Source organism: Pyrgilauda ruficollis, unplaced genomic scaffold (assembly GCF_017590135.1).
Source record: "Pyrgilauda ruficollis isolate IOZ18807 unplaced genomic scaffold, ASM1759013v1 scaffold77, whole genome shotgun sequence".
Lineage (NCBI taxonomy): Eukaryota > Metazoa > Chordata > Aves > Passeriformes > Passeridae > Pyrgilauda > Pyrgilauda ruficollis.
The window spans coordinates 769,753-794,724 of record NW_024529599.1 but is presented as its reverse complement, the minus strand read 5'-3'; the positions used below and the strand labels follow the sequence as shown (position 1 = coordinate 794,724).

Here is a 24,972-nt window from a genome sequence, read left to right as displayed (position 1 = left end):
GATTCAATTGGGTTCATGGTCCATAACACCTGAGCCACGTTTGGAAGTCCCTTACTCCTGCCAGCCATGGCCACAGTGAGGGTGAGGAACAGCCTCATTTCGTCCTCGCTCTTCTGCAAATTCTTGCCTTGTCCAGCAGCCTTCTGAGCGGCCGGTGACCCGGATCCCGGATGGAGATTATCACGTGGCACCGGGGTTACCGGAGCACCGCCGCCGAGGCTCAGCGGCCGTCCCGTTAGGACAAAGAAAGGAAATTTTCCGGAGTGGATAATCGCTCTGCGGGATTCGCGGCGCTGAGGAGCGGATCATCCCGCTCAAGTCACGCAAGCATAATCAGATTTCACGTGTCAGGGCATAAGCTCGTTGCCACGGGGGCCCAGGAGGGGAGGTCCCCTCCAGAGTGCCACAGGTGGAGCAGGGAGGGATGGGGGACATCAGAGAGGGTGGATGAGTCCCTCACAGGGATCCTCATCTCCACAAGGCCAGGCTGACAGCTGGGGTGAGAAGATCTCAAAACCAGCATGACCCTAATGGAGGGGATGAACATCAGAGCCAGAAATTCCCATCTGCACAACAGGGATACCCCTTCCTGGTCCTGGAGCAAGCTGTGAGGGGAATTGGACTAAAGAGCATGAGGCAGTCCCTCTCTGGGACATTGGGGCCATATAACCCTCCAGGCTGAGAAGCTCTGGCATTTCACCCATGGAACCTGAAAGTATTAATTAGCTTGGGATGGACGCCCAGAGATTTGAGCCACAGCTTATCCTTGGCTCTTCCCTCCTTTCCATTCTCCTTGGATCAGCATGCTTGCCCCAACAGCTCATCAATCAAACCAGGTTAGGGTCATCTTTTGCCAGAAGCTGTATCCTTTCTTCAGATAAAGATTATCCAGATATCTCTGTTCTTGCTCAAGCCAATGGCCAAGTCACTGAATCGTGTGATTTGTCAGCTGGACATGGTTCTGTGCAAGGAAAAGCTGGAGACAAGGAGCGCAGACAAAAGCAGGTTCTGGAATATGAGGACAGCTCAGGGACTGAATGTCTCAAAGAAGCATGGAAACTGCATGTCCTGGTGGCCTCAGGAGCATTTCCTTCACTCCAGCTCACCCACAGCACTAACACAAGGCTTCTTGCTTTTGAGAGAAGACAGCACCTCAGCTCTGAAAAACAGGGGTTACTGGCAGCATTTCCATGTGCATCTATCTCTCCTGTGTGCAAAAATCCACAGCAGGTCAGGAGATCTGTAGCCCGTTCATAGACTTCAGCTTTCCAAAGGAGCCCTGACTCACTCTAAGGAGAGCCCAGAGCATCCTACTGTAACCATGTCTGGTAATTGCTTGTGCCCTTTTAAGGAATAGTTTCACTCAAAAAGATTATTTTCAGAAGCATGGAGCATTCCCAGCTCCTTTCCCTGACTCAGGACCTTGTCAGGACCATCAGTCCTCTGCTCTGAAATCCAGAAGGATTTCCTTCCAAGCAAGGACAGCAACCTGGCTCCAGACTCTTCTCACTCCAAACCAGGATTGACCCTTGAGGATGAAGAGCAGGGAATAAAAGCCCTTAGTGCTGGGCAGACCTGGCAATGGGTGGTTGAGATCTCCCCAGGGAGTTCCCTCCCATCTCACTGCTGGGGATGATCCCACCACCACTGTCCCCACTTCTTTACCATGGGGGCAGATACCATCTCTGGTGGTGACTATAACCCAGTCTTGAGGTATTGCAGGAAGAATATGAGGAATGACACACTAAATTAAGCTTTCCTGGTGGTCCCAAAAGTGTGAGCCAGTTGCTTCAGCCAATCAGCAAAACACAGAGAGGACTTAGGTGCAGAACAGGGAGACAGTGCTTAAGAGAGAAGGGGTTGAGTGAGAGGTACCAAAAGGAGCTTCATCAACACAGATCTGAAATTCCTCCTCTGGGACAGTGAAGTTGAAAGGTGCTCTGGGCTTTGGGAAGTAACTCCTGTGCCTCGAGGCTTCCAGGACCAGTGTGACCAGGGAGCACAAATCTCTTTGGCTTTAGGATGGGGGCTGGTGAGGAGCCAGTGGGATCAGGGGCTGTATCACCCCCAGAACACCTTGCCCACAGCTGTTCTGAGGCAGAAGCTTCCCACATTGCCCAGCCAGAGCAGCAACAGCTGAAAAGGCCAGAGCACAGCCAGGGAGGTGGCTTGGGCTCCTGACCAGCTCATCCATCACTCGTGTGCCCATTCCCTTGCAACACTCTTGACCACCCCAGCCAACACCACAGCAGTGGGAAAAGCAATGGACAGGCTGGGCTGTGCTTTCTTCCATCACTCAGTGTTTGTTCTCCAGCTCACTGAACACCAGTTTGCTCCCAGCCTGGCAAGATGCCCCAATTCCCTGCATCCCTGGGTCTGTCCCAGCTGCAGGGGAGCCCAGGACAGGCAGAGCAGGGCTCCCAGGGAGGTAGCAGGCAGAGAACAGCCAGCTGCCCATGCTGCACAAGGTTAAGCAGAAGCAGATGAAGACAAGTCATGAGCGCTGGGTGAGGGAGACACAGAGAAGCAGCCACAAGCCAGGACAATTCAGGACCTGAGCCAAAAAAACCCCAGGAGCTCAAGCAGAGTTGCTCTCTGAACTAAAATCTCATGCCAAGGCAGGGTCAGAGACTCACACCCTGCAAAGGCTACGGGGGAGTTTGCAAGGGTTTCCTCCCTGGGATGGGAGAGGAGGAGATGGGAAGGGGCTTCCTGGCCTCCCCTTCCTTGGCTTTCTGAGGGAGGCATCCTGAGTTACTCTGTTTTTAAAGCTTTTGGGGATTCATGACTCAATCATTACTATAAATAGGGCCAGGGCCCCAGTCCACTGACATCTCATAGGTCAGAGGACGTTTTCCCTGAGGATATGGAGGCAGGGAACAGCACCAGGCCACAAGCAGATTTCCTCCTCTTCCAAGTGGGCTTGGGTACCTACAGAGCATGAGGGGGAGCTCAGCAGGGATCCCCAAACATACAGTGCCTTTACTACAAGAGGCAGCTGGGAAGCAAACACACCTCATGCCTGGGTGTTTGGCGGCTGAAAGCAGCCTTGCCCATGGCTGGTGCCATCCCTGTGGCTGGTGGCTGCAGTAAAGCAGTGGCCACCCTGCCCTGCAGAGTGCCATGGCCATGGGCTCTGCACCCCTTGCTGCTCCTCCTCCCTCAGCCCAGGACGACTATCGTGCTGCAGAAGATGAGAAGCAAACAAATAATATCCCTCACCCCCAAAAAGCCCAAACTTACCAGCTTCCCTCATCCAAAAGAAGCACCATGCTGGACAGGACAGGACAAGACAGGACAGGACAGGACTGCAAAGCCACTGGGTGGGGGGAAGGTTAGCAAAAGAGAGGGAGGAGAAAGAAGCCCAGTTCCCATGCTGTATGGAGAGGGGAGCGAGCAGGCAGGCCAGGGTTATGTGATGGCAATGCAGGGGGTGGACAGGGACAGATGCCAATGGACAGCTCTCCAAAATGCAACCTCCCCTAGCCCTGTCCACCCACCTATTTTTGGAGGGCTACTAGTGGAGATGTTTGAAATAGGTCAAGGTCTGTCAACACAGTCATTAAACCTCTGCAGCTGCTTCCTGCCCTTGTGTGCTCCTGGGTTGTCATCACCAGCATTGTCTCATTCAAAATTCAAACTTCAGCACAGTTGGCCCTCAAGCCACAGCTGCATCCCACTTTCATTCAGGATGCCTTGTAGAGCAGGGAAAGGTCTCTCCTCTCTGACATTCTAGAACCAGGGTCTACCCTGCCTTGCTGAAATTCCAGAGTCCAAGCCTAGTTTTTTTCAGTACCCCATAACCAAGAGGCACTCTGAACCCAGCTGGGAGGAGGCAGGTTTCCAGTGCTCAATTGCCACTAAGAAAAGGGCTAAGCTTGATATTTACAGCCATCCAATTCCCCTTGCATGAATTCCAGTTTGCAGTTGAGCCCTAGGCTTAAACCCAGTCTGCATTCAAACAGTGTCACCTCAACCCATCTGTGGCTGGCCAGGAGGTGAGAGGAGAGGATTGAGAGGCAGGAGGAGAGTTTGCTCCTTGAATGGGTCACCTGGACGTGGGAACTGAGCCCACTAGCCAGGGAAACTGAGCAGCTATCCCCATCCTCCCTGCAGTGCTCTGGGGATCTCCTGCTCCATCCAGGAGTGCCCCTGCCAGGAGCAGTTTGGTGCCATTCACCAGACCCTGTTCAATGGGTCTGCCATGGGGCAGCTTCTGGCTCTTCACCCTCACCTCACCAGAGGACAGAGAGACCACCTTTCTAGAGCCTGTCCGATGGGATCTGCTCTCCTTTGTCCCCCCAACACTCCAGGCCAAGAGTGACAAGGAGAGAGCACAGAGAGCTCAGCCCCTTGACAGCACTGAGGCCAACCAAGGCTTGGCTGGGACCTGCTTTGCCTCATGGAAAGAGAGAACTGAAAGCAGAGACCCAAGGGGGTCATTTCTCCCATTGTCTTCTCTTTTATAAGGAGTGGAGCCTTGCTGCAGCTGTCAAGGCCCAGCAGAGTCCTGACCATACTCATTTCTAACAGCAAAAAATCCCCACTAACCTCTTTCAACCTAAAGGGAGGTTTGAAGAACATCTGGCAGAGACCACTCCAAGCCACCCATGAGAGCCAGGCCCTGCAGACACACTGGGCAGCTCTTCCTCCCTCCTCCACAGGAGCTGCCCAGCCAGGACAGCAGCACGTCTCATGCAGCCTGGTTGTGTCTCACACCTACACAGCTCAGCCCTGTCTGAGCAGGGGCAGCTGCACCACCAGCACTCACATTTCCTGAGCTCCAGCTCTGCACCGTGGCAGCTGCAGCTGGCAACAGATGGCCAAAAGCCTCAGGTGCAGAAGACAAGGATTTGGGAATAAGCTGTGCTGGCTGGACCAAGGGCTGCATCCTTCCCCTGCACTCTTCCCCTTCCTGCCCAGACTGTTTTTCTCCCCCAGGGGGGCAAAGGCTACGTGCTTCTGTTCCAGAAGGACTGGTGACCCACCAGGTGTGATCAAGCACAGCCACCACCCCAGCAGAAGTATTTGCCAAAAGGATTTACTGTCCTCCTCCCTCAGTGAGCACTCTAATTTTTGAGGCTGAAGTCACCAAAAGCAGGAAGTTGCATCACTCAGTGAAGGTCACATTCCTTCCCCTTTTAGTCCAGATTTAGCACCAGTTGGAAGCCACAAGACTCAAGTGAATTGTAGGCAGGACAACCACAGCTTCTGCAGGGATGCAGGTTAGAACAGAAGTGGGTTTTTTGCTTAAATAACCAAATCTATTGCATGCCTGTACGCTCCTGTCTGTAGTCCTACAGCTCCTCCTGGAACACGCAAGGAATATTTTCAGTGGCATCTCCAAAATCAAGGAGTCCCAAAATTCAAAGTTGTGAACTACACAGCAAGCAGCCTCTGAGGACCCACTTGCATTTTTAGGATGTTTCTTACATTTGCTGCTTCACATGGGAACCTGTTGATCCACAGGAAAGCTGGAGGAGTGACAGGGCTAAAAGTGCACACTAAACCTGTCTGAGTTTTGGTAACACACCCTAGGACTAACCCCCCACTCTGCAGCAGCCCCAGTTTCCCAAATCAGCACAAAGAAGTGACTGTGGGATGTCCAGCTTCAGGCATCCAAGATGGAAGAGGTGAGCATCCAAATGTGAGAGCCCCCATTTGCCCTGGAGTGCTCATGGAAAGTGAGATGGAGGCAGAGGGGAGTGGACTCATTAATCTGTTATGAGGAGGGAAGGGGAGGGAGGTGAACAGGGAGGTGGGACAGGCAACCAACTGCAGCTCAAAACAATCCCTCCCCTGGAAAATAACCCAAAAGCAAAATAATCCAAGACACGAGCAGGTGTTATCAGTGGTACCACTACCTCTAAGCAGCAGCAGTGTCCTTACCAAAAAGATTTGCAAGAATGTTTGTGGCCGAGGACCTAAGGTACTTGCTACAGAGATGTGAGATCAGAGGTCAGCTCAATCCTGCAACATAAAGGTGGCAAACCCGGGTCACAGCAGGTCAGCAGCACTGTCAGGGCTCATGGAGAGGGGGAGAGGGGTGGAAGGGCAAGGAGAAGGATGCAGGACAAGGCTGAGGCGCTGTGCTCAGCTCGCCCAGCTTACCTGGCAGCAGCCCTGCCCCCTTGCACCACCTGCGAGGCCTGCAATGAAAAGCTGCTGATGCCGCAGTGAAGATTTGAGGGGGGGAAAAGTAAGCCAGCAACAAAGCAAGACAAAAAAAAATTCACCAAGCTGCCTTTAAGAAATGAACAACACAAATACGGAAGAGAAGAAAATAAAGGAGCAGTAGGAAAAACACGTCTGCCAGTGGTTCTCAGTGGGGAAGGCTGCTCAGAGCCTGCAAGGGACACGAAGCCCATCAGTTCTGGGTGCACTGTCCTGCCTGGGGCTGCTCCAGCGCTGCCTGAGCAGTGCCATGTGCCCAGCACAGCTCCATCACCCCCTGGAGCCTGTTCTGAGCCCTGAGTACAAAACCCCCATCCCACTGCTGTCCTTAGGCAATGTCCCCTCAGTGTCCTCAGGTGACAACAAGGGCATTTTTTGCCACTCAAGAACCAGCCCTAGGCCCTGCAGGACTCCTGGCCCTGAAAACCTGAGCAGTGATTGCTCAGCTGGTTTGCATGGAGCTGCTGGTGCAGAGGGTTTGAATTTGCCAGCTGCAGGGAGATTTTTGCATTGGTTTTTAGCAGGATCCTGAAAAGCAAATCCCATCTAGCCCCATGGGTGTCCCTGACATTCACCTGGCTCATCCCCCCACCACCCTCCCCAAGTGAAAAATACAGTGACACTCACAGCCCTGCCCAGCAGTTTACAGGGTGGGGGCGTCAGGCACAACAGACACATGGAAAAGAAGAAAGCAAACATTTTTTCCTGATGCCACCAATGCAGAATCAACCCCGTGCCAGAGGAAACCAGAGCTCATTTCTGCTGCTGACCCCAGAGCAGGGCAGGTCTCTGGATTTACTCTGCCTACCACAGTGCCCTGCTCACCTCACACAGATAAACCTCAGCCAGCCCAGCTGGTGGCATCACAAAGATGCTGCCCAAGAGCCTCAAGGCAAGGTTTTCCAGCAGGAGATGCCTGAGCTGGGGGTCAGCTGTGATCCCCCCATCCCTGCCTTCCTTGCTGTGCTCCAGTTTCTGCTTGGTTCTTTACACCAGGTCAACTGTGGTGGTATTTAGACCAAAATTTGACAGGCAAGGGGTGACAAATGCCCCTAAATCACTCTCTGCAAACCTCTGGGTGGAGAATTGGGTCCCACAGCCCTTGGGACAGCAGTGAGGAGAACAGCATCTCCCAGCCACCATGGGGAAATCAGTTCCTTGGAGCTCAGGGAAGGGGTGTGAGCTGCAGACACCTCTAGGGAGCAGCCTGCCACAGAGCCCTCAGCTGTGGGGTTGTTCCTTCTACAGGCTGGGGAATCTCCTGCCAGAAAGCTTGTTTTAAGTGACAGGACAGGGTTGACCTTTCTTCATGCAGGGCTCAGGGGGATACTTCAGCAAAAAGTGCAAGATGAACAATTCTCCATCTCTACCAGCCCTACTATTTGGTAAATCCCCACCACATCCAGCTGAGGAGACAGCCCTGGGGATGGACACTTGCAGTGTCAGCCCCATCTCAGTGAGCTCTAGAACCTTGTGCTCCCTCACTTTGCCCCGGTGTTTCTGAGCTGTGCCCATGCCCTTGGCTGGTGTGCCATCCACAGGGCCAGGGGAGGGGAAGTAACCAAAGATTCAGGTCCTCAGGAGATATCTATCAGCACAGAACTGATGGGATCAGGGCAAATACACCAGCTGCAGCAGCTGGAAAATTTGGTCTAAGAGGAGCTCCAAAGGTATTTAGGGCCACAGTGCCTCCATCTCCTAAATCAGTGTGACTTTGTTTGTTCTCATATCTTCCTGTGTGGGAGAGGTCTGCAGCTCCAGAGCAGTGAGAGGCTGAGGGCAGTGTGGGCAGAGAGAGACTGAGCACACCCAGCTTGCTCCATGGGCATGTCAGCCAGGTGGGCTTGGGCAAGAAGAAAAAGGAAGCTCAACTTACCTTTGTTCTTCCTCTAGTTCTTCTTTGGACATCATTGACTTGTACTGGTTTCCCCTTAGCTTTCCAGGACTGTATTTAAAAGAAAACTTCTCATCTGCAGCTGGAGAGAGGAGAGGGGAGATAAAAAAAGAGCAAGAAATCTGTGAACCAGAGACCTCCCGAGAGCCACAACTTTCTTTGGGTGCTCTCTGCCCTGCTCCTGCACCCCAAATGCTCTGGCCACCCCAGCTCATTTCCTGAGTGACTCCAATCTGCAGAAAGGCTGGGCACTGTCAGGGAGGCAGTGTGGATCCCAGAGCACAGCCAAGGTGCTGCTGGCCAGAGGATGGCAGGAGCCTGGCCACACCAGCACTGCAAACAGTAGGACTGCTGTGAGTGAGCAGCAGATCTGAGGAAATCCTAGAGCACAGGAACCGTATGCCATTGTTCTCCCTGCATTCAAAGCCTTGCAGGCCCATCTTGGCTTATCAAGACATGCTAATCCTGCCCTGATTAACTCGCAGCATTTTCCGCTTCTCCTCTCCAGTCTTGCATTCCTCCTCCTCTCTCCCTCTCCTCATCCAGGGGCCCTTTCCTCAGCTTGGGGCTCACGGATGGTGCCACAAGCAGAGCTGTCCCAGCTCTCCTGCAGCCCGTGACAAAGCTTGTGAAAAGAAGATGCCACATGGCAAACGCCAGGGTGCAAAGAGCACCGAGCCAGGGCAGCCCCAGGAGCACAGCACAGCCCCTCTGTCACAGCCCTGAGGAGCAAGCCAAGGTCTCCTTCTCCTGGGTGCTCTCCACCCAGCTCTGCAGCCTCAGCCCTGTGCTAATTAGAGCACCAAAGCTCAGACTCTGAGCCAAAGCCGATCCTTTTCCAATCGGATTTTGTTCGAGCACTATTTGCTCTTAAAAACCTCTCCCGTGCTTTATCTGCCTACAGATAGGGGAAAACAACAGCAGGGGAGGTCAGCCCAAGAGGGGCCCAGGAGGAGCTGCTGCTGTGGATATGTGTTATCCACGGGCTGCTTATCTCAGAGCCTTTATCTCCCAAGGACTGCAGGAATTGGCTGCTTCACATCCAGCCATCCAGCACTGGGGTTTGCACATTCCCAGGAATATCTGCTGCTTTCCCCGACCCTCAGAGCCCTGGGGATGCTTCCAAGGGGTGCACAAAAGGAAGATGGTACTTCGTTATCTGCGTGGCCCTGAAAAATTGCACATTATCCACAAAGCAGGATCCAGGATGACACCAGCAGGACCCCTAAAGGGGTGAAACTCCCCTGGCAGGAGAGAAAGCCCAACTTGTACATAGCACATGGATGCATCCTCTGCTCCCAGGAGCACAGGGAGCCCCTTCCCGCACTCTCCACTGCAATTGTGGCCATATTCATGATTCTCTCCTCCTCTACCTGCCCAAATGAAAAACCCCTCACAGCCCCTCCCCTCCCTTCCTCACACACAGGATTCAGCACCAGCTTCCCTCTATTTTCTGATCAATACTGCCCTTAAGGATTTTTCTCTTTGTGTCCAATACCTTGATTTTTTGATTTCTGCAACCCCAAGCTTGTGCCCACATTCAGCTGCTGCCAGACCTTGGGGACCTCCTTGGAAAAGGTAAGTCACAGCCTGATTTGGTAGGTGGGGAAACCAGAGATCTCAGAAACAAGCAGGGCAAGGCTTCACTGGAGTGAAGCACAACAACTTTTACCCATTTCCATGCCAAAAGTGTAATTTACTAATAAAATTTGATGAGTTATTGTAAAACAAACAAACAAAAAAACACCACACGGAAAAAGCCCCACTTAAATCTACTTTCTAGAAGAACCCCTTCAGATATTCTCTCCCAAATTTGCCCTAAACCAGGACACCATGCCTGAAGCAACAGGAGTGGGATGGGAATTTCCCAGAGTCCTCTCCCCTGCTAATGCCCACATTTTCCTCACTTCTTTACATCTCCAGGTTCCTGATCTTGGGGAGCTTCCCTGGGAAGTCCTGGTGGATTACTACTCAATTACTGATCTGGAGTGTTTCTCTAATCCCTAAATGCCATTGGGCCTCCCAGGGGATGCAAACCCTTTATCCAGCTTGGTCACAAAGCACAAAGCAGCCCAAAGCTCTGGTGTGCAGCCCCAAACATTCAGCTTGGCCATATTCCACTTCCCTCTCTGGGAAACCCTTCCCATGGGCAAACAAACAAACAAACCTGGCTAGCTGGAAACAAGCAGTAATGCTGCAGCTTATCAGCACTTTGGGTGACCATAAAAGTGCATGGAAAGAAAATTCAGCTGGCTGCTGCTCTGGGAGATATTAGGAGAAAGGAAAAAAAAAAAAAAAAAAAAAAAAGAGGGTGTAACTTCCTGTTCCTTATGCTGGTGCAGAGCAGGAGCTGCTCATTACCTTTGTAAAGCTCGAATGATTTCAAGGACAATTAAGGTTGTTTCCCTCACATGGTTTTCTGCCAAATCAAGTGAGATTTGGGATTTAGACTGGCCCAAAAAGAGCATTTAGTTTTCACCTCCCCAGAAAATAATAAGGGAGAAGGCAGGCAAGGAGGGTCCCCATTTCCCTGCCCACACGGTGAGATTAAAAAAAGGAGACAGTGTGTGGCTTTGGAAACCTCTGGCTGTTTTTTGAGCTCAGGAACTTTCCCTGCAGCTTGAAAACAAACTTCAGGAAACACACAGAAAAGGGGAGGCTGGGTTTTCATGTAGACAGGGAAAACACTACAGGAATAGGAGGCGACCTACTTACTGAGAGCCTCCATGAGTTCATATTAAAGACAACATTTGTCTTTCATCTCTCTGCCCTCGCATTGGCAGTGCTGTGACCCTGAGCTGGCAGGGTGAGAGCAGCCCCAAGAGAGCCCCTCTCCCCTGAACTGGCTTGCTCTGGCGTGATCCACATGTCATCCCTGCCAGCTCCCTGCCCGAAGAGGAGGGGAGGCTGCTCTGGTGGTTTTGGGCACAGGGCAGCATCCCAGGCTGTGGGATCTCCACATGTCCCAGGGGAATCTCTGCTCGTGGGCTGAGTGGGGCCAGGACACGCAGGAGACAGTGAAGGAGGAGCAGGGCTGGTCCCAGGGCACTGCTGGTGTTCCCAGCTGCTCCCTCAGCCTGGGCTTTGCAAACACTTAGAAACAGTGGGAATAATTCAGGAGAGGAGCCAGGGGCTGCCTGCAGGAGGTGCTTAGGAAGGACACAGTGCTAGCCAGGTCTCACAGCCAGGGAATTTCACCTTCCCCCATCCCATCTGTAAGGATGCCCCATGATACCAGGGGCATCCATCAATCCTCAAACCAGACCTCCCACAGCCCCCCACGGTGACATCCCCAGCCACCAGTGCTGCAAGGAAGCCCAGCAGGGTGGAACGAGTGTATTTTGGGAACCCTGTCTCCAAAGGAGCTTCCCCCACCTTGCAGGAATGGCATCAGGATTAAAATTTGATTCTCTGTGGCATTAGGCATAATCCTCCCGAGCTGGGGGATTGCCACACAGCGCCTTCAGAGCCAGGCAGAAAGTGGGGCAGGGAAGGGGGAACACCCCAAGGCCTCCTGCTGCCCCAGCTGTCCCCAGCCACCCCAAGCCAGGACTCCTGGGGACATCCCAGCATCTCCAGGGCTGCTCAGAGAGCAGAGTCCCCTTCAGACACACATTCAGGCACCATCTGTTTCATTTTCTTAGGACTGCAGCAGTTGTCACCCCAATTAGTCAATTAATCATTTTCCAATCAACTAATTGGCTAATCAGTTAAACGTGGCCCTGACTAAAGCCTCTGGAGATTGTCCTGGATGAGCAAGGAGCTTTTGGAGCAGCTGCATCACAAAGCTCCCCCATGGCAAACAGCCCAAGGGCATCTGGAGAAGGGGTAGGAATTTCCTGGAGGAAGGGACCATGCCCAAGCACTCAGGGCTCCAGTCCTGTCCATAATCTCCCTGCAGAGTTCTGGCTTGCTTGGCACTCACCATCCTCATCCTCCGGCTCTCTCACCACCAGCTTCTCGTTTTCTGAGTCCACCTCTTCCTCCTGGAGGAGTGAGAAACAGAGCAGCCATGAGGAGAAGGTGCTGTGCTGAACAACCCACGCTTGGTTGGGGCAGGGCTGGGATGCAGAGCCTGGAGCTGCAGTGGCAGGGCTGGACACCCCTTCCCTGCTTCCTCCAAGGAACAGGACAAAGGGATGCTCGCTAACGAGCGAGGTTCATTAGTCTGCTTCCCTCTCACTAGTCAGTCCCAGTGATCTGGCCCACCCAAAGGCTGTGAAATGCAAGTAATCAAAGAGATATTAAGGTTTATAATCAAAGAGATAATAAGGTTTTTAAGAAGAGCCTTGTGCCTGAGCACCTTCCTCCCAGCTGCACCCCTGCCACCCCTCCTGCCCAGGGACAGGCAGGGGACTGAGCCAAGAGCCACGGGGACATCTGTGTGCCCCCAGGCCAGGCTTGGAGAGGCTGTGCTGGCAGGAGGAAAAGGTGGATCCCCAGCCAAAGCCACCTTGCAGGCATGGCCAAGGAGCTGCTCTGAAGCACAGGGACATTCAGCAGCCCAGGGGTCAAAGGCAGCACTGGGGTTTGCTGGGACCCCTCCAGGAGCCACCCACAGCTGGTGTCTGGAGCACAGGTGAGAGCAGCAACAGCACATTTTGGGGTTTTTTTAAAAGGCAAAGCAATTTTAGAAGTTTTGGGGCTCCCTTCTACAAAACACAACAAACTTCAGAAAGCCCAGATTTCTTGTCCTGTGCAGAAACTCCAAGCAGGGAGAGAGGGGAGCGACCCAACTCTGGAGGTAAGACAGGGACACATGGCAGAGCCCCTGCATGAGAGATTTCCTCCTGCACAGCCCTGTGCTCCAGCTGCAAACCCCTATGAGCTGAGCCCAGGGGTCACCAGCACCCAGGGTGTCTCCTGCAGCCTCCTAACCCTAACCCTAACCCTAACCAACTCTAACCCTAACCAACTCTAATCCTAACCCTAACCCTCACCCTAACCCCTGTGCACCCCCTGGGCTGGCAAAAGGGCAAAGCACCTGCAGAGAGGGGGGCAGCATGGGGGAAGGCTGCCAAGCCCCTCATTATCAAGGGACACAAAAGCTGGGGGAAGGAGACCCAAGGGGAATGACACTGACCCAAGAAGGACCGTGCACAGTCTGGGCAGTGCAGAGCTTTGGAGGAGCTGCTGGAGCACAGCCCCAGGCCAGAACTGGGTTGCTTTGTCATGGGGGAGGAATGTGCTTTATTCACAGGCACTTGGCTTCCTCTGGGCACCCTGTTCCCCAGAAGGAGGTGCCATTGGGACCCCTGCCTGCTGCAGCCACGGCTATTTTGGGCCACACTTCCAAACATGGGCACTTCCCACTGGACACCCGGGCTTCCCCTGAGGATGGCTGGGGAGGGCACAGGGAGGGGACACAGCTCTGGAGACTCTGCCACAAGCCCAGGGCAGCAGTTCCCCATCTCCCCCTGTGAGCTGGGACATCCCCTAGGAGACCCAGCCCTCCAGGAGCAGCCACAAGGAGGGAGATTTCAGCCTCTTCCTTGCCTGGGCATTAGAAACTGAGCATTTAACAATGAGAGCAAGCAGGAAATTTGGGTGGCAAACCTCCAAGGAAGGAAAATAGATCTGCTCCAACACAGGGGAAGAGACACTTGACAGGAGCAGCGAGGGAGCAGGCAGGGATGCCAGGCTGGCAGGCGACAGCAGCGTGCCAGGGCTGTCTGGGAGCCCCTGCTCGTGGCAGCCAGGAGCTCCCTGCAGCACAGCACAGCACTTTTCTGCTTGGATGGCTTGGAGGCAGATGCCAGCACCTCCCTTCCCCCCACGCTGTGGCCCCAGGCTCCACATCCCCGTCCCTCTGCCCTCCTGGGGCTGCTCCCTCCCGCAGCCATCGTGGTCCAGTGCCCCAGGGGGACCCACCTCCCTGACCCCATGCCCAGGGCATGGCAAACCTGCACCTGGAACGCCATTTCTCTCTGCTTTAAATGGGCTGAGTCATTAAGAGGCCACCCAACCTCACCAGGGGAGAACAGCAGGCAAGCTTTGCCCCCTCCGCACAGCCACTGCCACCCTGGGACAATGTCCCACCCGTGCAGGGACACTGGCACACTGTGGGCCGTGCCACCCTCCCCAGGCTGGCTCTCCCTGCCACACACCTCTGCGTGGCTGGAAAGTGCTTCGTGGCCACTTGTGTCCTCTGCTTGTCCTGTGTGCCCGAGGCCGGATCCAGGCGAGGCACCCAAGGGTGGGATCTGGAAAAGGACAAAAGCTTTGAGCACAAACACCCCCGAGCCCTCCCTGTGCTCAACCAACCAGCCCTGGCAGCTCCAGGACAAATCCTGAAGGTGGCCAATAGCCCGTCCTGCCCTGTGCTGTGTGCCAAGCCACGGATGGCTGCTGGAGTGGGGAACCCCAGAGACCTCCAGAGCCCGGCCCTGCAGCCAGGGTTTGGAGCTCAGGAGCTGCTCCCTGTGGAGCTCAGGAGCTGCTCCTTGTGGAGCCCATGAGCTGTTCCCTGTGGAGCCCATGAGCTGTTCCCTGTGGAGCTCAGGAGCTGCTCCCTGTGGCAGCCCCAGCCCGCGGGGTGGGAGCAGTGCCAGCAGCCCTCAGCTATGGGGGCTGGCTGTGCCAGCTGCAGGCTGGGCTGCCCGTGTGTCCTGGCAGGGCTCAGGCAGCTCCCGGGGTGCTGATGCAGCAGAAGGGAGAGGACATGCTCGGTTTGTTAATGCTCCGCCAGCTGCCTTCTCCATCACAGGCAAACAGCCCTGGAAACCTCCCCATCCCACCCTGCCATCCTGGCCTTTCCCAGCTCTCTCAGCCCCACAGCAGCTGTGGGTGGCTGGACCAGCTTTCCCTGTCCGAAACCTTCAGCTGAAGGTTTCCCTGCTGTGCCTGGAGGGCTGTGGAGGAGGATATGCGTGGGCAGGGAGCAGGGACAGCGTGTCCCTTGGCCTTGCAGTGAAATACCAGCATGGGGCTGGGAGCAGCTCCGGGCTGGCTGGAAGTGCCAGCAGGGACAAAGCCCCACCTCGATCCCGGCTGTGCCCACAGCCCCTGGGAGCCAGGAGGAGGGAGGGGAGAGCCCTCTCTGCCCGCAGCAGCCCCGAATTTCAGGGCTCTCAGCCCTGCCGTGGGCAGCGGGTGCTGCTGTCCCGGCATCCCGCGGCCAAAGCAGGGAGGGGGAAGGCGTTGGGACAACACTGGGAGACTTGGACACCACAGAGGACACCAGGGCACCTCAGGTGCTGCTCTTCTGTAGGAAGCACAGCCCAGGGAGAATGCAGGGAGAGTTTTGAGCAGCTGGGAGTGAGGAAGGAACAACTGGAGAAGAAAGGACCTGAGTGTTCTATCCAAGAGCCCACAGATCAGCATCTCTCCGGTGCACAAAAACCCCCCCGCAGGAAGAAAAAAAAAAAAAAGAAAAAAAAGAAAAAAATAAAAAAGGCGAGAAGCAGCACTACCCAGAGCCGTGCACGTCATTATCCGGGAGCATCTGGAGGAGACTTGACACGGGCCGCCCCAGCAGCTGCCGCTGCGAACAAAGATCTCATTGCCGCGGCAGGGACGCGCCGGGCTGCAGCTGCCCGGCCCCGGCACAGCACAGCCCCTGCCCGCACCTCTAATCACACCTGGGCACAGCCCTCCGGGGCTCCGGAAAGCCCAGGGTTAAAATCCAGCAAGTCATCCACCTTAAATAATAAGGCAGCGATGCATCTGCCTCGGCGGCTCCTGGCTGCGGAGCCCGGCGTTTGTTGGATCATCACGAACGTGCTGCTGCCCTTCAGCTCCATGGCCTCGAGTGAGCCGCCCCAGCGAGAAGCTGACTCTGGCAGCGGGGTTTGGAGCAAAGCAGAGCCAGGACAAGGCTTCAGGGACATCTTGGACACAGCCAGCACTGACCTGGACAGCCCTGGGTCTCCCTGGGGAGGATGGCTCAGATAGAGGAGCTTGGCATGGTGACCCCAAAATGCCCCCTCAAGGCTCTGCCACCACTGAACCCTCTCCCAGCCTGTGGGAGATGGGAGCCAGGCTTCCCACTGCAGCATCGTCTGGATTTCAGCTCATTTCTGGCCATTTCCTCCCCACTTCCTCCATCCCCGCTGCAAACCCCTCTGAGCAAAGGGTTTCTTTCTCAGAAAGGACAAGAGGAGAATTTGAGGGCGGTGTGTCCCTCACCCTTTCTTCAGAGACAGTCCTGGCCCTCATGGGCAGGTTGGGGACAAATAAGTGCCCTGCTCTAGCTTCAGGAAAGGGGAAGATCCCAGGCTGCAAAGCAAGGGGAGAAAATTATCTTGGATTAAACTCCTGGGCCCTGTGTGTTGCCATTTATGGCTGCACTTTCTGCTCCAAGCCTGATGCAAGACATTGCAAGAGGGAAAGAAAGCAGACAGGAGAGAGCCAGCCAGAAAGAGAAAAGCCAGGAGAAAAGGGGAAGGAAGAAACCTTTGAAAAAAGACTAAATAATAATAATGTTGGGCAGAGTTTAGCAGAGCAAAGCAGCTGCTGTGTCAGCAGCTCCCCTTCACCCACCACTGGGGCTCCATCCTCCCTCTGGCCAGAGGAGCAGCTGCAGACCAAGAGCAGATTTCCAGCCCGGCTGATGGTCCTGCCAGCTCTGGGGTGCCTGGACAGGATGTTCCTCATGTGGGGATGGAGTTTTGCAGGTTCTGAGCCCCCCAAATCATGGGAGCATCTGCTCCTGCCACTTCCCCTGTCACTGCTAGGGGCAAGGACACAGAGTGGGCAGAGCCTTTCTGAAGATCTGGGACCATCCAGCCCTTAGTGAGGATCAGGCAGTGCCAGGGCTGGAGAGGAAAACTCTGGTGAGTCCCAGAGCAGGGTGAGGAGCCCAGCTCAGCAGCACCCATCCCTGCAGGCACCATCACATCCAGCCAGCTCACTCCCTTTCTGCTACAGCAAACACCACACACCAGGACGTCCCTTGCTGCCCAGGTGAGCTGCATGGCATCCTTGGCAGGAGGCAAAGCTGGCCCTCACCTGGCAGCCCTTCACACAAGTGGGCACTCAGGAGGTAAAGAGTCCTCGTGGCCTCTGCTCCAGCAGTGCCCTGGCTCTGGCACAGCTCCAGGGCTTCACCCAGCCCCAGGGCAGCAGCCCAGCCTCCCTGACCCGTGCAGGGAACACAACAGAGCCCAGTGCCACCCTGCCCCAGCCACGTCCCAGCAGCAGCCCCGTGGTGGGATTCAGGGCGGGCACCACACGTGCCCAGGCTCCCTGGGGGTGACACACGTCCTGTCTCACTTCCCAGTTTCCATTCACTGCAAGAGATGATGCATTTGTCCCTGGCACAGGCTGCTCTGGGTGAGAGCTGGGCACGTCTGAGCACTCAGGGGTCTGGGTGGGGAGCCCTGCATTCCCTGGCAGTGCTGCTGCCAGGGCTGTGACGGGGGTAGCACATCACCACATCCCTCCCCAGTGCCCTGTGGGACACTGGAGCTCCTGTCCCAGCCCTCTGGCAGTGCAGACACAGCCTGAACAGCTGCCAATTACAGCCTGACTTAATTAGACACCCTCTCCCCTGCAGCACAGGGAGGGCAGGCAGGAGGCATTAGAGAGGGAAATTATGACTTTTTAAATGTGAAGAGGGCTCCTGGTGGGAGCTGGGTGGTTTGTGCTGCCCGGTGTGTCGAGGCACCGGGAGCCCCCAGGGAGGCACAGCCTGGGCTGGGAGGCACGGGGAAAATGCAGAAAATGCACCAGGAGCTTGGCAGAAGAGACAGATGAAGCTTTGTGCCTCTGCTGTCCAGGTGACAGCCCCCAGGCTGCCCTGCTCAGACAGGGTTTTTGTGTCCCCTCTCCCCACTGTCGCCCACTCGCCCCTGCTCTGTTTGAAGCCCTCAGCTGCAATTAACCCTTGGCAAACCAGTCAGGCTGCCGTGCCCTGGCACTGCCCACTCACCCTCCCCTTCTCCAGAACATTTTGGCCAGGATGGCATCCCGGAGGTGGCTCTGGTCCAACACTGAAAACCTCGCCCGGTCCCTGCCACCTGCCACTTCAGGACAGAATGGCTCATTAGGGAGTTGAAGTTTCTGACCGTTTCTCACAAGAACCACGCTCCACAGCCCCAGCTCGCTGCCGTTCCCACCCAGTTCCCACCCAGCAGCTTTTCATTACGGGATTGCTTTGACAGCACTGCCTCATCCATTAACGAGCTGGGGATGGGGATGAGAACAGACAATGACAGACTAATTAAGTTTGTTTTTTTTCAGTGATGGGAGCCAGCAGAGACAAGGGGAAACACTACCAGCAGTTAAGGGAAACAAGGACTGCTGGGCTCCTTTCCCTGCTCTGCCACTGGGTCATTTTGTAGCCCTGAGCATGATGCTGCAATGAACTGGTCACTGCAGAGAGGGGCAGGGAGCATTCAATTTTAGCGATTTTACCAGCCTTGCAGGAGATGGAAGCAGGAGGGAGGCCAAGACGTGCAGCTGCCCCAGCAGATCCCAGTTTGCACAGGCAGGGAGCAGGGGAGGAGGATGCACGGCTCAGCCCGTCATTAACACACCGAGGCTGCTCTCCCTGGGCGGGTTCATCCATCAGCATTTTGGTCGAGTGGTTAATGGCTGCGGGCAATGCGAGCCAGCCTGGCACAGTGCGTGCTAAGCAAACGGGGGAAAGAAAATAAGGAAAGAAAATAAATAAGGAAAGAAAATAAATAAGGAGAGAAAGCTGTCTGAGTGGCAGGCTCAGCCCTCTGCCTGCTGATGTACTGAGAAGCCCCGAGCCTGCAGGAGCAGCAGCCGGACAGGGTCAGGGAGCCTCGTCTGCTGAGTCACATCAGGGGACTGCAGCCCTCGCCCAGCCAAGGCAGGCTGGAAAGGGAACGATTCCATCAGCAGCCGCCTGCAAAGCACTCCCTGCTCTGCCCAGGGCCCGTCCCATCCCTGCCTGTAACGTCTGCTGGGCTTGGGTCTGGGTGGTGCTGGAGGAGGGGAAGGATGAAGCAGCTTTGAGGATGTTCATAGGGAGCAAAACCAGGGAATCCAGGGAGACGCTGCAGAGCTGTGGATGGTCTCTGCCACTGTGCCCACAGCAGCAACCCTTGGATCAGCAGACTGGGCACTGCCACACGTGTGTGGTGCCTGCTGGAAGTGCACGTAGTCCCTCGGCCAGCTGTGCCATCAGCCTGGCCAGGCAGCCGCGGGATCATGCGGGGCCACGGCTCCCAAACACTCACTGCTCCCCACATCACACGGGCCTGGCCCCTGACCTGCCCAAAGGGATGCTGCTCAGGCCCAGGGTGACTTGTTCTGCCTTGCTCACACAGTGAGGGAACAATTTCCCAGGTGGAAAAGCTGGGCAGGACCCTGTGCTGCTCCTTTGCTGTAAGAGGGGCTGAGGGCAGCCCCCATCCCACAGAGCCCAGCCAGGCTTCTGGAGGACACAGAACTCCCTGTTTCTTGAGTAAGAACTCATTCCAGGCACACAAAACCCTGGTACTGCACCTGTGCTGAGTGGGGACAAAGGAGCTGAGCCCTCCTCTGAAGGCAACAAGCATTGCAGCAGTGCCTGGTCAAAGAAATCAGGGCTGAAGAGCAGTCAGAGGGGAGGAAAACATTCCCAACATGTGAGCTAGCAGCAGAGGAACCCGTGGGCTCTGGCAGCCGTGGATCCAGCCATCTGTCCCAAGGAGTGCTGCACCTCACCAGAGAGCAGCTCCAGCCAAGTGGCCAGCTTTGGTGCTGAGCTGGCCCAGCCAGGACCCAGCTGGCTAACGGTGGCCCAGGAGCTCTCCAGAGATCCTGGTACTCACAGGCACCGATAAATCACAAGGGAGAGAAACAGATGTGTTTTCAGGATGCTGTGTCAAGGGCTGTATCCAAGGGCAAGGGGCACCGGGAAGGAGAGAGGGAGAGCTCGGAGGCTCAAAAACCACCGAGGGAGGTGCGAGGAGCACAGGGAAGCAGAGCCACATCCCAGCCCCGAGCAGCTCACCCGTGGGTGCTGCAGAGCATCACAGCACAGAGCAGGGTGTGCGAGCCCCGGGACCTGCCCAAGGCTATCCGGTGAGTCACTGGAGATGCTTTCCAAGGCGAGGGCTGAGTATGCACTGCCCGGCAGCCTGGAAACAGTTGCTGAGGATTACAAATGCTGCTAATAATAGCCAGGAGGCGACTGGGCCCCAGCCCTGTGCCCCGGCCCAAGCACGCTGCCGGCACACGGCGACGCTCCCGCATTCCCGAGCCACACCAGCGCTCCCTTCCCGCCCTTTGGACAAGGAGCCACATGGCAGAAAGCCACCGAGGCAGGGAGTTGAGGCACCTCAGGTTGTCACCGAGTCCCATCCAGGCTGGGCAAGAGCAGAAGATCTTCCCGTGGACACTGGGTCGCTCTTTTATTTTTAAACAAGATCCGGTGGAGGAGAAGATTTACCGGGCGTTTGTAGGGATCACTGCCGCCCCCAGCCCCCAGTTCAGCCAGGGGTCAGAGCTTGGGGCCAGCATCCTGCTGGGGCTGGGAAGGAGCGGGGCGGTCCCTTCCCTGGGGCAGGCAGGGACAGCGCAAGGAACCCGCGCTGGCACGGGGACAGTTCCTGTAACCCACCGAAAAGGGATGCGGACGAGAAGAATAAACACAAGCACATACCCCAGCACCTGGATAAGCTCGTGGGGAAAGGAAAAGACTCCCAGGGGTTAGATGTGCACACAGGAGAGGCTCACACTGACACACGCTTCTCTTCCCTTAAATCTTCACTTCTTTGAAGATTTTTAGGAGCACTCCCTGGAGCACGGGGGAGGGAAGGAGCCAGAAACACCCCCCCAAACCGCTGCCTCCTCCGGGGACAACGGGCTTGTTCCCACCCGAAGACAAAACACGGGGCTTGCCGGGACCTCTCTTAGTTTGGGGGAACACGCGAAGCGCTGCTCCCTCCCGCGAGGACAGAGGGATGGAGAAGGGACACCACGGGGGGACTGGGGGAACCTCGGCTGTGGGGACCTAGGGGAGCCGGCCTCACCTTGCTCTCCGCATCCTCTCGGTGTCCGGGCTGCCGGGGCTCCTCGGGGGGCTGCCGGGGCTCCTCGGGCGGCTGCCTGGGGATGCTCTCGGCCGCCGCGGGGCTGGGCTCGGCCGCGGGGCCCGGCTCCGCCGCCGCCTCCCGCTGCTCGGCGACCGCTTCCTTCCCCTCGTCGCTCACTCCGACCTCCTCCACCGGCACCCGGCTCCCCTCGTCCTCCGGCCCCTTGGCCGCGGCCGGTGCCGCTGCCGCCGCTTCGCCCCCGGGGCCGCCCTCCCGAGCCGGCTCCGCCGCGGGCTCCCGGGGCCGCTCCGCCGCCCGCCCGCCGCCGCCTCCCCGCAGCCTCAGGAAGACGGAGGCGAGGACGAGAGCCAGGACGGTGAAGAGCAGCGGGACGGCCAGGTACGAGTCCACGGCCAGGTCCATCCTGCCCTGCCGCCGGAGCCCGCCCGACCCGACTGCGCGGCCGCGGGGGGTGCGCGGGCAGCGCTCGGCCGGCGGCGGGGCTGGGCCGGCTCTCGGCCGGCTTTACCCGGCGTCATCCGCCGGCCCTGCCCACCGCCCCGGCCCCCCCGGGCCCGGCACCCACCTCCCCCTCCGAGCCGGCAGCCGCAGCCCGGCCCCGCGCCCCGCCCGCCGGGGATGCGCGCCCGCACCCATCCGCACCCAGGGGTGGGATTTGGGAAGGGGCGACCGGGAGAGGAAGGCTTGGGCTGCGGGCAACTCGGCTCTGCTTGGGACAAGGGGATCTTTCATTAGACACTGCCTTGTATCCCCAAAGTCATTCCCGAACTGCTCGGCAGTGCCTTGCATCGCCGAATCCTACAATAATTTACATCGGAAAAGACTTCTAGGATGATAACCCCTGTCAGTGAAGAAATTGTTCCTAATACCCAATCTAAACCTCCCCTGGCGCAACCTGAGGACATTTCCTCTTGTCCTGTCACTCGATGAGGATCCCGTTCGAACACTGGGAAGGTGCCAGTCTCCCGGGATGCTCCCTGCGCAGGCACCCAGGGCTTGGGGAGCTCTGACACGCTGGGGTGTCGGCTGGCCTCCGGGCAGTGTTTAATGAGCATTTGCACCTTGTTAGCCCTTGGCTGGGTAGCGGAGGGGCTGGCAGGGCCAGGAAGGCTGTCCTGACTGCCCTGGGTGAGCAGCATCTGGCAGCACATCCATGCCAAGCTCCAGAGCATCACTCCGCCTTCCCCAGGAGCTGCAGGGGATATCAGTGCCATAAACTGCTGTGATATCCACCAGGTAAAGCTGGTGCCGAGAACAGCTAGGCTGCCAGAGCCTCCCCCCGAGCATTTTGCTGCTGTGAGGTCTGAAAAACAGGAGACTGAAAAACCAGGATGTGTCCAAAAGCCATCACAAACTGGCAAGCAGAGTGGCCAAGGAGTTGTCAGGTTCCTCCAGTCTCTGCCACTGAGGATTTCCTGCCTCTTGAGACTGCTGGGAGGATTAGCCAACCTTTTACAAAGCAGGCTGAAATTAGAAGGCCTAAACTATTCCTGCCAGGGTGAAACCAGCACGGAGTGGGATACACTTGAGGGGAGCAGACATGGAATTCACCCCGGAAAGTTTCCTCCAGGGAAAAGGCTCTGGGGATACCACCCGGAGCAGAGTTTTTTCGTTGACTGCCTGAAGACAAAACTCAAACAAAGACGGGATTAAATCCCCGGGTGGGAGGAAGGAAGTGAAGCCATGATCCTCACTGCGTTTGTCTTTATTGGTAATCCTATCAGGCAGGCAATCGTTAGCGTATGGATAATTGTATTCTTAGCAACAACCAACCACGGTCTTTATCTCCCCTTCTCCCGCAGAGCTTTGCATTTCCTGGGTCTCGATCTCGTCAGAGCTGCTCTAGAGCTCAGCCAAATCACCCGGAGATTGGCAGCGTCACAGCGCTCTTTGCTTCAGCAGCTTTTCCATGTGTATTTGGTCCCTTCTGCCTCCTTCTTGCCCTAATCCCGGTAGCCACGAAGGCATCATCCCGAGTCCAGTGCATCACTTGTTTTCAGAGGCTCCCTCTGAGCCCTGGAAATTGCTCATGGCCAGAGCCAGAATCAGGGTGGGGAAGTTCCAGCGTCTGGGTCCTTGCTTCTGTGCTCACTGTCAATTTGGGGCACAAAGAGGAATTTGGGTGAGACTGAGGGAAATTGGCCACTGGGAGCTGCTAATAGGGTGACATGGGGTGTTTAGGTGTTACATTTCCAGCTGTCACAGTGCCCTTGATTGCTGCCAACACCCAGGACACCTCCTGCTCTTTCTCCTGGCAGTTTAAATTTTCCACAGCTCTTGGTTGGAAGTGTGTTGGAGGGTGTTTGCCCGCTCAGGAATGCAGCAGCATGTGGCTTGCATTAACCAGCACGGAGACAGAGCACTTCAGCCAGCACCCTCCGGAGCAGGATTTATCACTGCCTTAAAATAAGAGAAGCTGGTCCTGACAGCTTCTCCGGGGGTTGGAATCCCTGACAAGGGAATCAATAGGAGCATCAGAGGTGCTCAGTAGCAGCAGCTCCCGACTCTGGACCTGCAGCAATTCCCTGTCAGTTGCTGGAACCTGCAGCACTCACAGGAGCTGTGAGAGCTGCTGGGTTTGGATGTCTGAAAAACAACACTCCTGGTCTTGAGAGCAACAGGCAGGAGCAGCAAGGACATGTCTGCCAGAAGAGCTGCTCTAACTGAGCCAAACTCATGCAGTAATGAGGAGAGAGGATCAATAACAGAGCTCAGCTCCCCATGTCCACACTTGGGTAAGAGCTCCTGCAGAACGTGATCTGATGGGGATGATCCCCCGAGCAGAATTTGGGCACAGCAGGTCCCGTGTGATGCTGACCTCTCCCCTCCACGGCTCTCCAGAGCGAACTGATGGAGCAAACTCAGCCTGGTCCCTGGCCAGAGCTCCTGCTGGGAGGCACAGAGGTATCCCTGGGGTTCCGCTATCAACTTACAAAGCACGATTGATGCCTCCAGCTTTATCATTCCCGCTGTGGGAGGGGATGGATTCACACTCCGGCTCAGCCAGGGACCTCCGCCCTGGGCCTGCCCGCAGCCCCAGGAGAGACGAGCTCGGAGTCTGCTGGCAGGGGGGGCTCGGCGAGGGGGTCCCCTGGGCACGGCACCCCCGGCCCAGCCCCGGGCCAGGCTTGGGCAGCGGCAGCAGCTGGAGCGCGCTGCCCTCTCTCGGGAGGAGAACCGCCCTGCAGCGCCCGGAGAGCCGGGGACGGCTGGGGACAGTCCCCGAGAGCTCCGGCAGAGCAGGGGACAGTCCCCGAGAGCCCGGGACGGGCAGGGGACGGCCGGGAACGGTCCCCGAGAGCTTCGGGCGGGCAGGGAATGGTCCCCAGGAGTCCCGGGTCGGCAGGGGAGGGACGGATGGGAATGGCTTCCTCAGAGCCCAGCCTGGGCAGGGGATGGCTGGAAACTGCTCCCCGAGAGCCCCGGGCGGGCAGGGGACAGTCCCCAGAGCCCCTGAAGGGCAGGGGACAGTCCCCAGAGCCCCGGCCCCGCACAGAAGCCGCTTTCACACGGCTGCCAGCTCCGGGCCGAGCGGGGGAGCCAAGGGCGGCAGCAGCTGAGGAGCTTTGCCAACAATGGGGGATTCAGGGGAGCAGCGGTGACAACTGCTCCGGGAACCAGCCCCGGCACGGAAAACGCTGCGCTGCAGATCTGCCTGCGGGAGGGACAGAGCCGGGCTGGCTCCCGCTGCCCCGGCCACTGCGGGACCGCATCCGCCCCCGGGATGCAGGAATGGGCTGTGGGACCGTCGGGAGAGCCTTCTACAGGCACAAAAAAGATGTGATCTAACACAGCACGCATTCTCAGTGGCCGGCAGCCTGTGAGCTGTACAGGCAGGTGCTGCTCCGAGGTCCTCTGTGTCCCACCCACCCAAAGCAAGGTCACTGAGCTCCAATACCCACCTCTGCATCCCAGCCACAACCCAAGCGTGGCTCCACAAGCCCCTGTGCA

General features: G+C 56.7%; 1 protein-coding gene across 6 annotated transcripts in view; it reads right to left on the bottom strand.

Moving 5' to 3' along the window:
- Nucleotides 1-21,556, bottom strand: part of MXRA7 (matrix remodeling associated 7) — a 31,432-nt gene extending 9,876 nt beyond the window's left edge. The window contains exons 1-6 of one of the 6 annotated variants that reach the window (XR_005956786.1): nucleotides 20,998-21,555; nucleotides 14,176-14,271; nucleotides 11,994-12,054; nucleotides 8,051-8,150; nucleotides 6,112-6,149; nucleotides 5,890-5,970 (exon numbers count right to left, since the gene is read on the bottom strand). Coding sequence is in view for 5 of the 6 variants with exons in the window: in XM_041486536.1 (XP_041342470.1) it covers nucleotides 5,937-5,970; nucleotides 6,112-6,165; nucleotides 8,051-8,150; nucleotides 11,994-12,054; nucleotides 14,176-14,271; nucleotides 20,998-21,423 (771 nt within the window). In the remaining variant the exon portion in view is untranslated. Of the gene's footprint in view, nucleotides 1-5,889; nucleotides 5,971-6,111; nucleotides 6,166-8,050; nucleotides 8,151-11,993; nucleotides 12,055-14,175; nucleotides 14,272-20,997 lie in introns of all 6 variants that reach the window. The other 5 variants (XM_041486536.1, XM_041486537.1, XM_041486540.1 and 2 more) reach the window with 5 other exon arrangements.
- Between the last annotated feature and the right edge of the window lie 3,416 nt (nucleotides 21,557-24,972).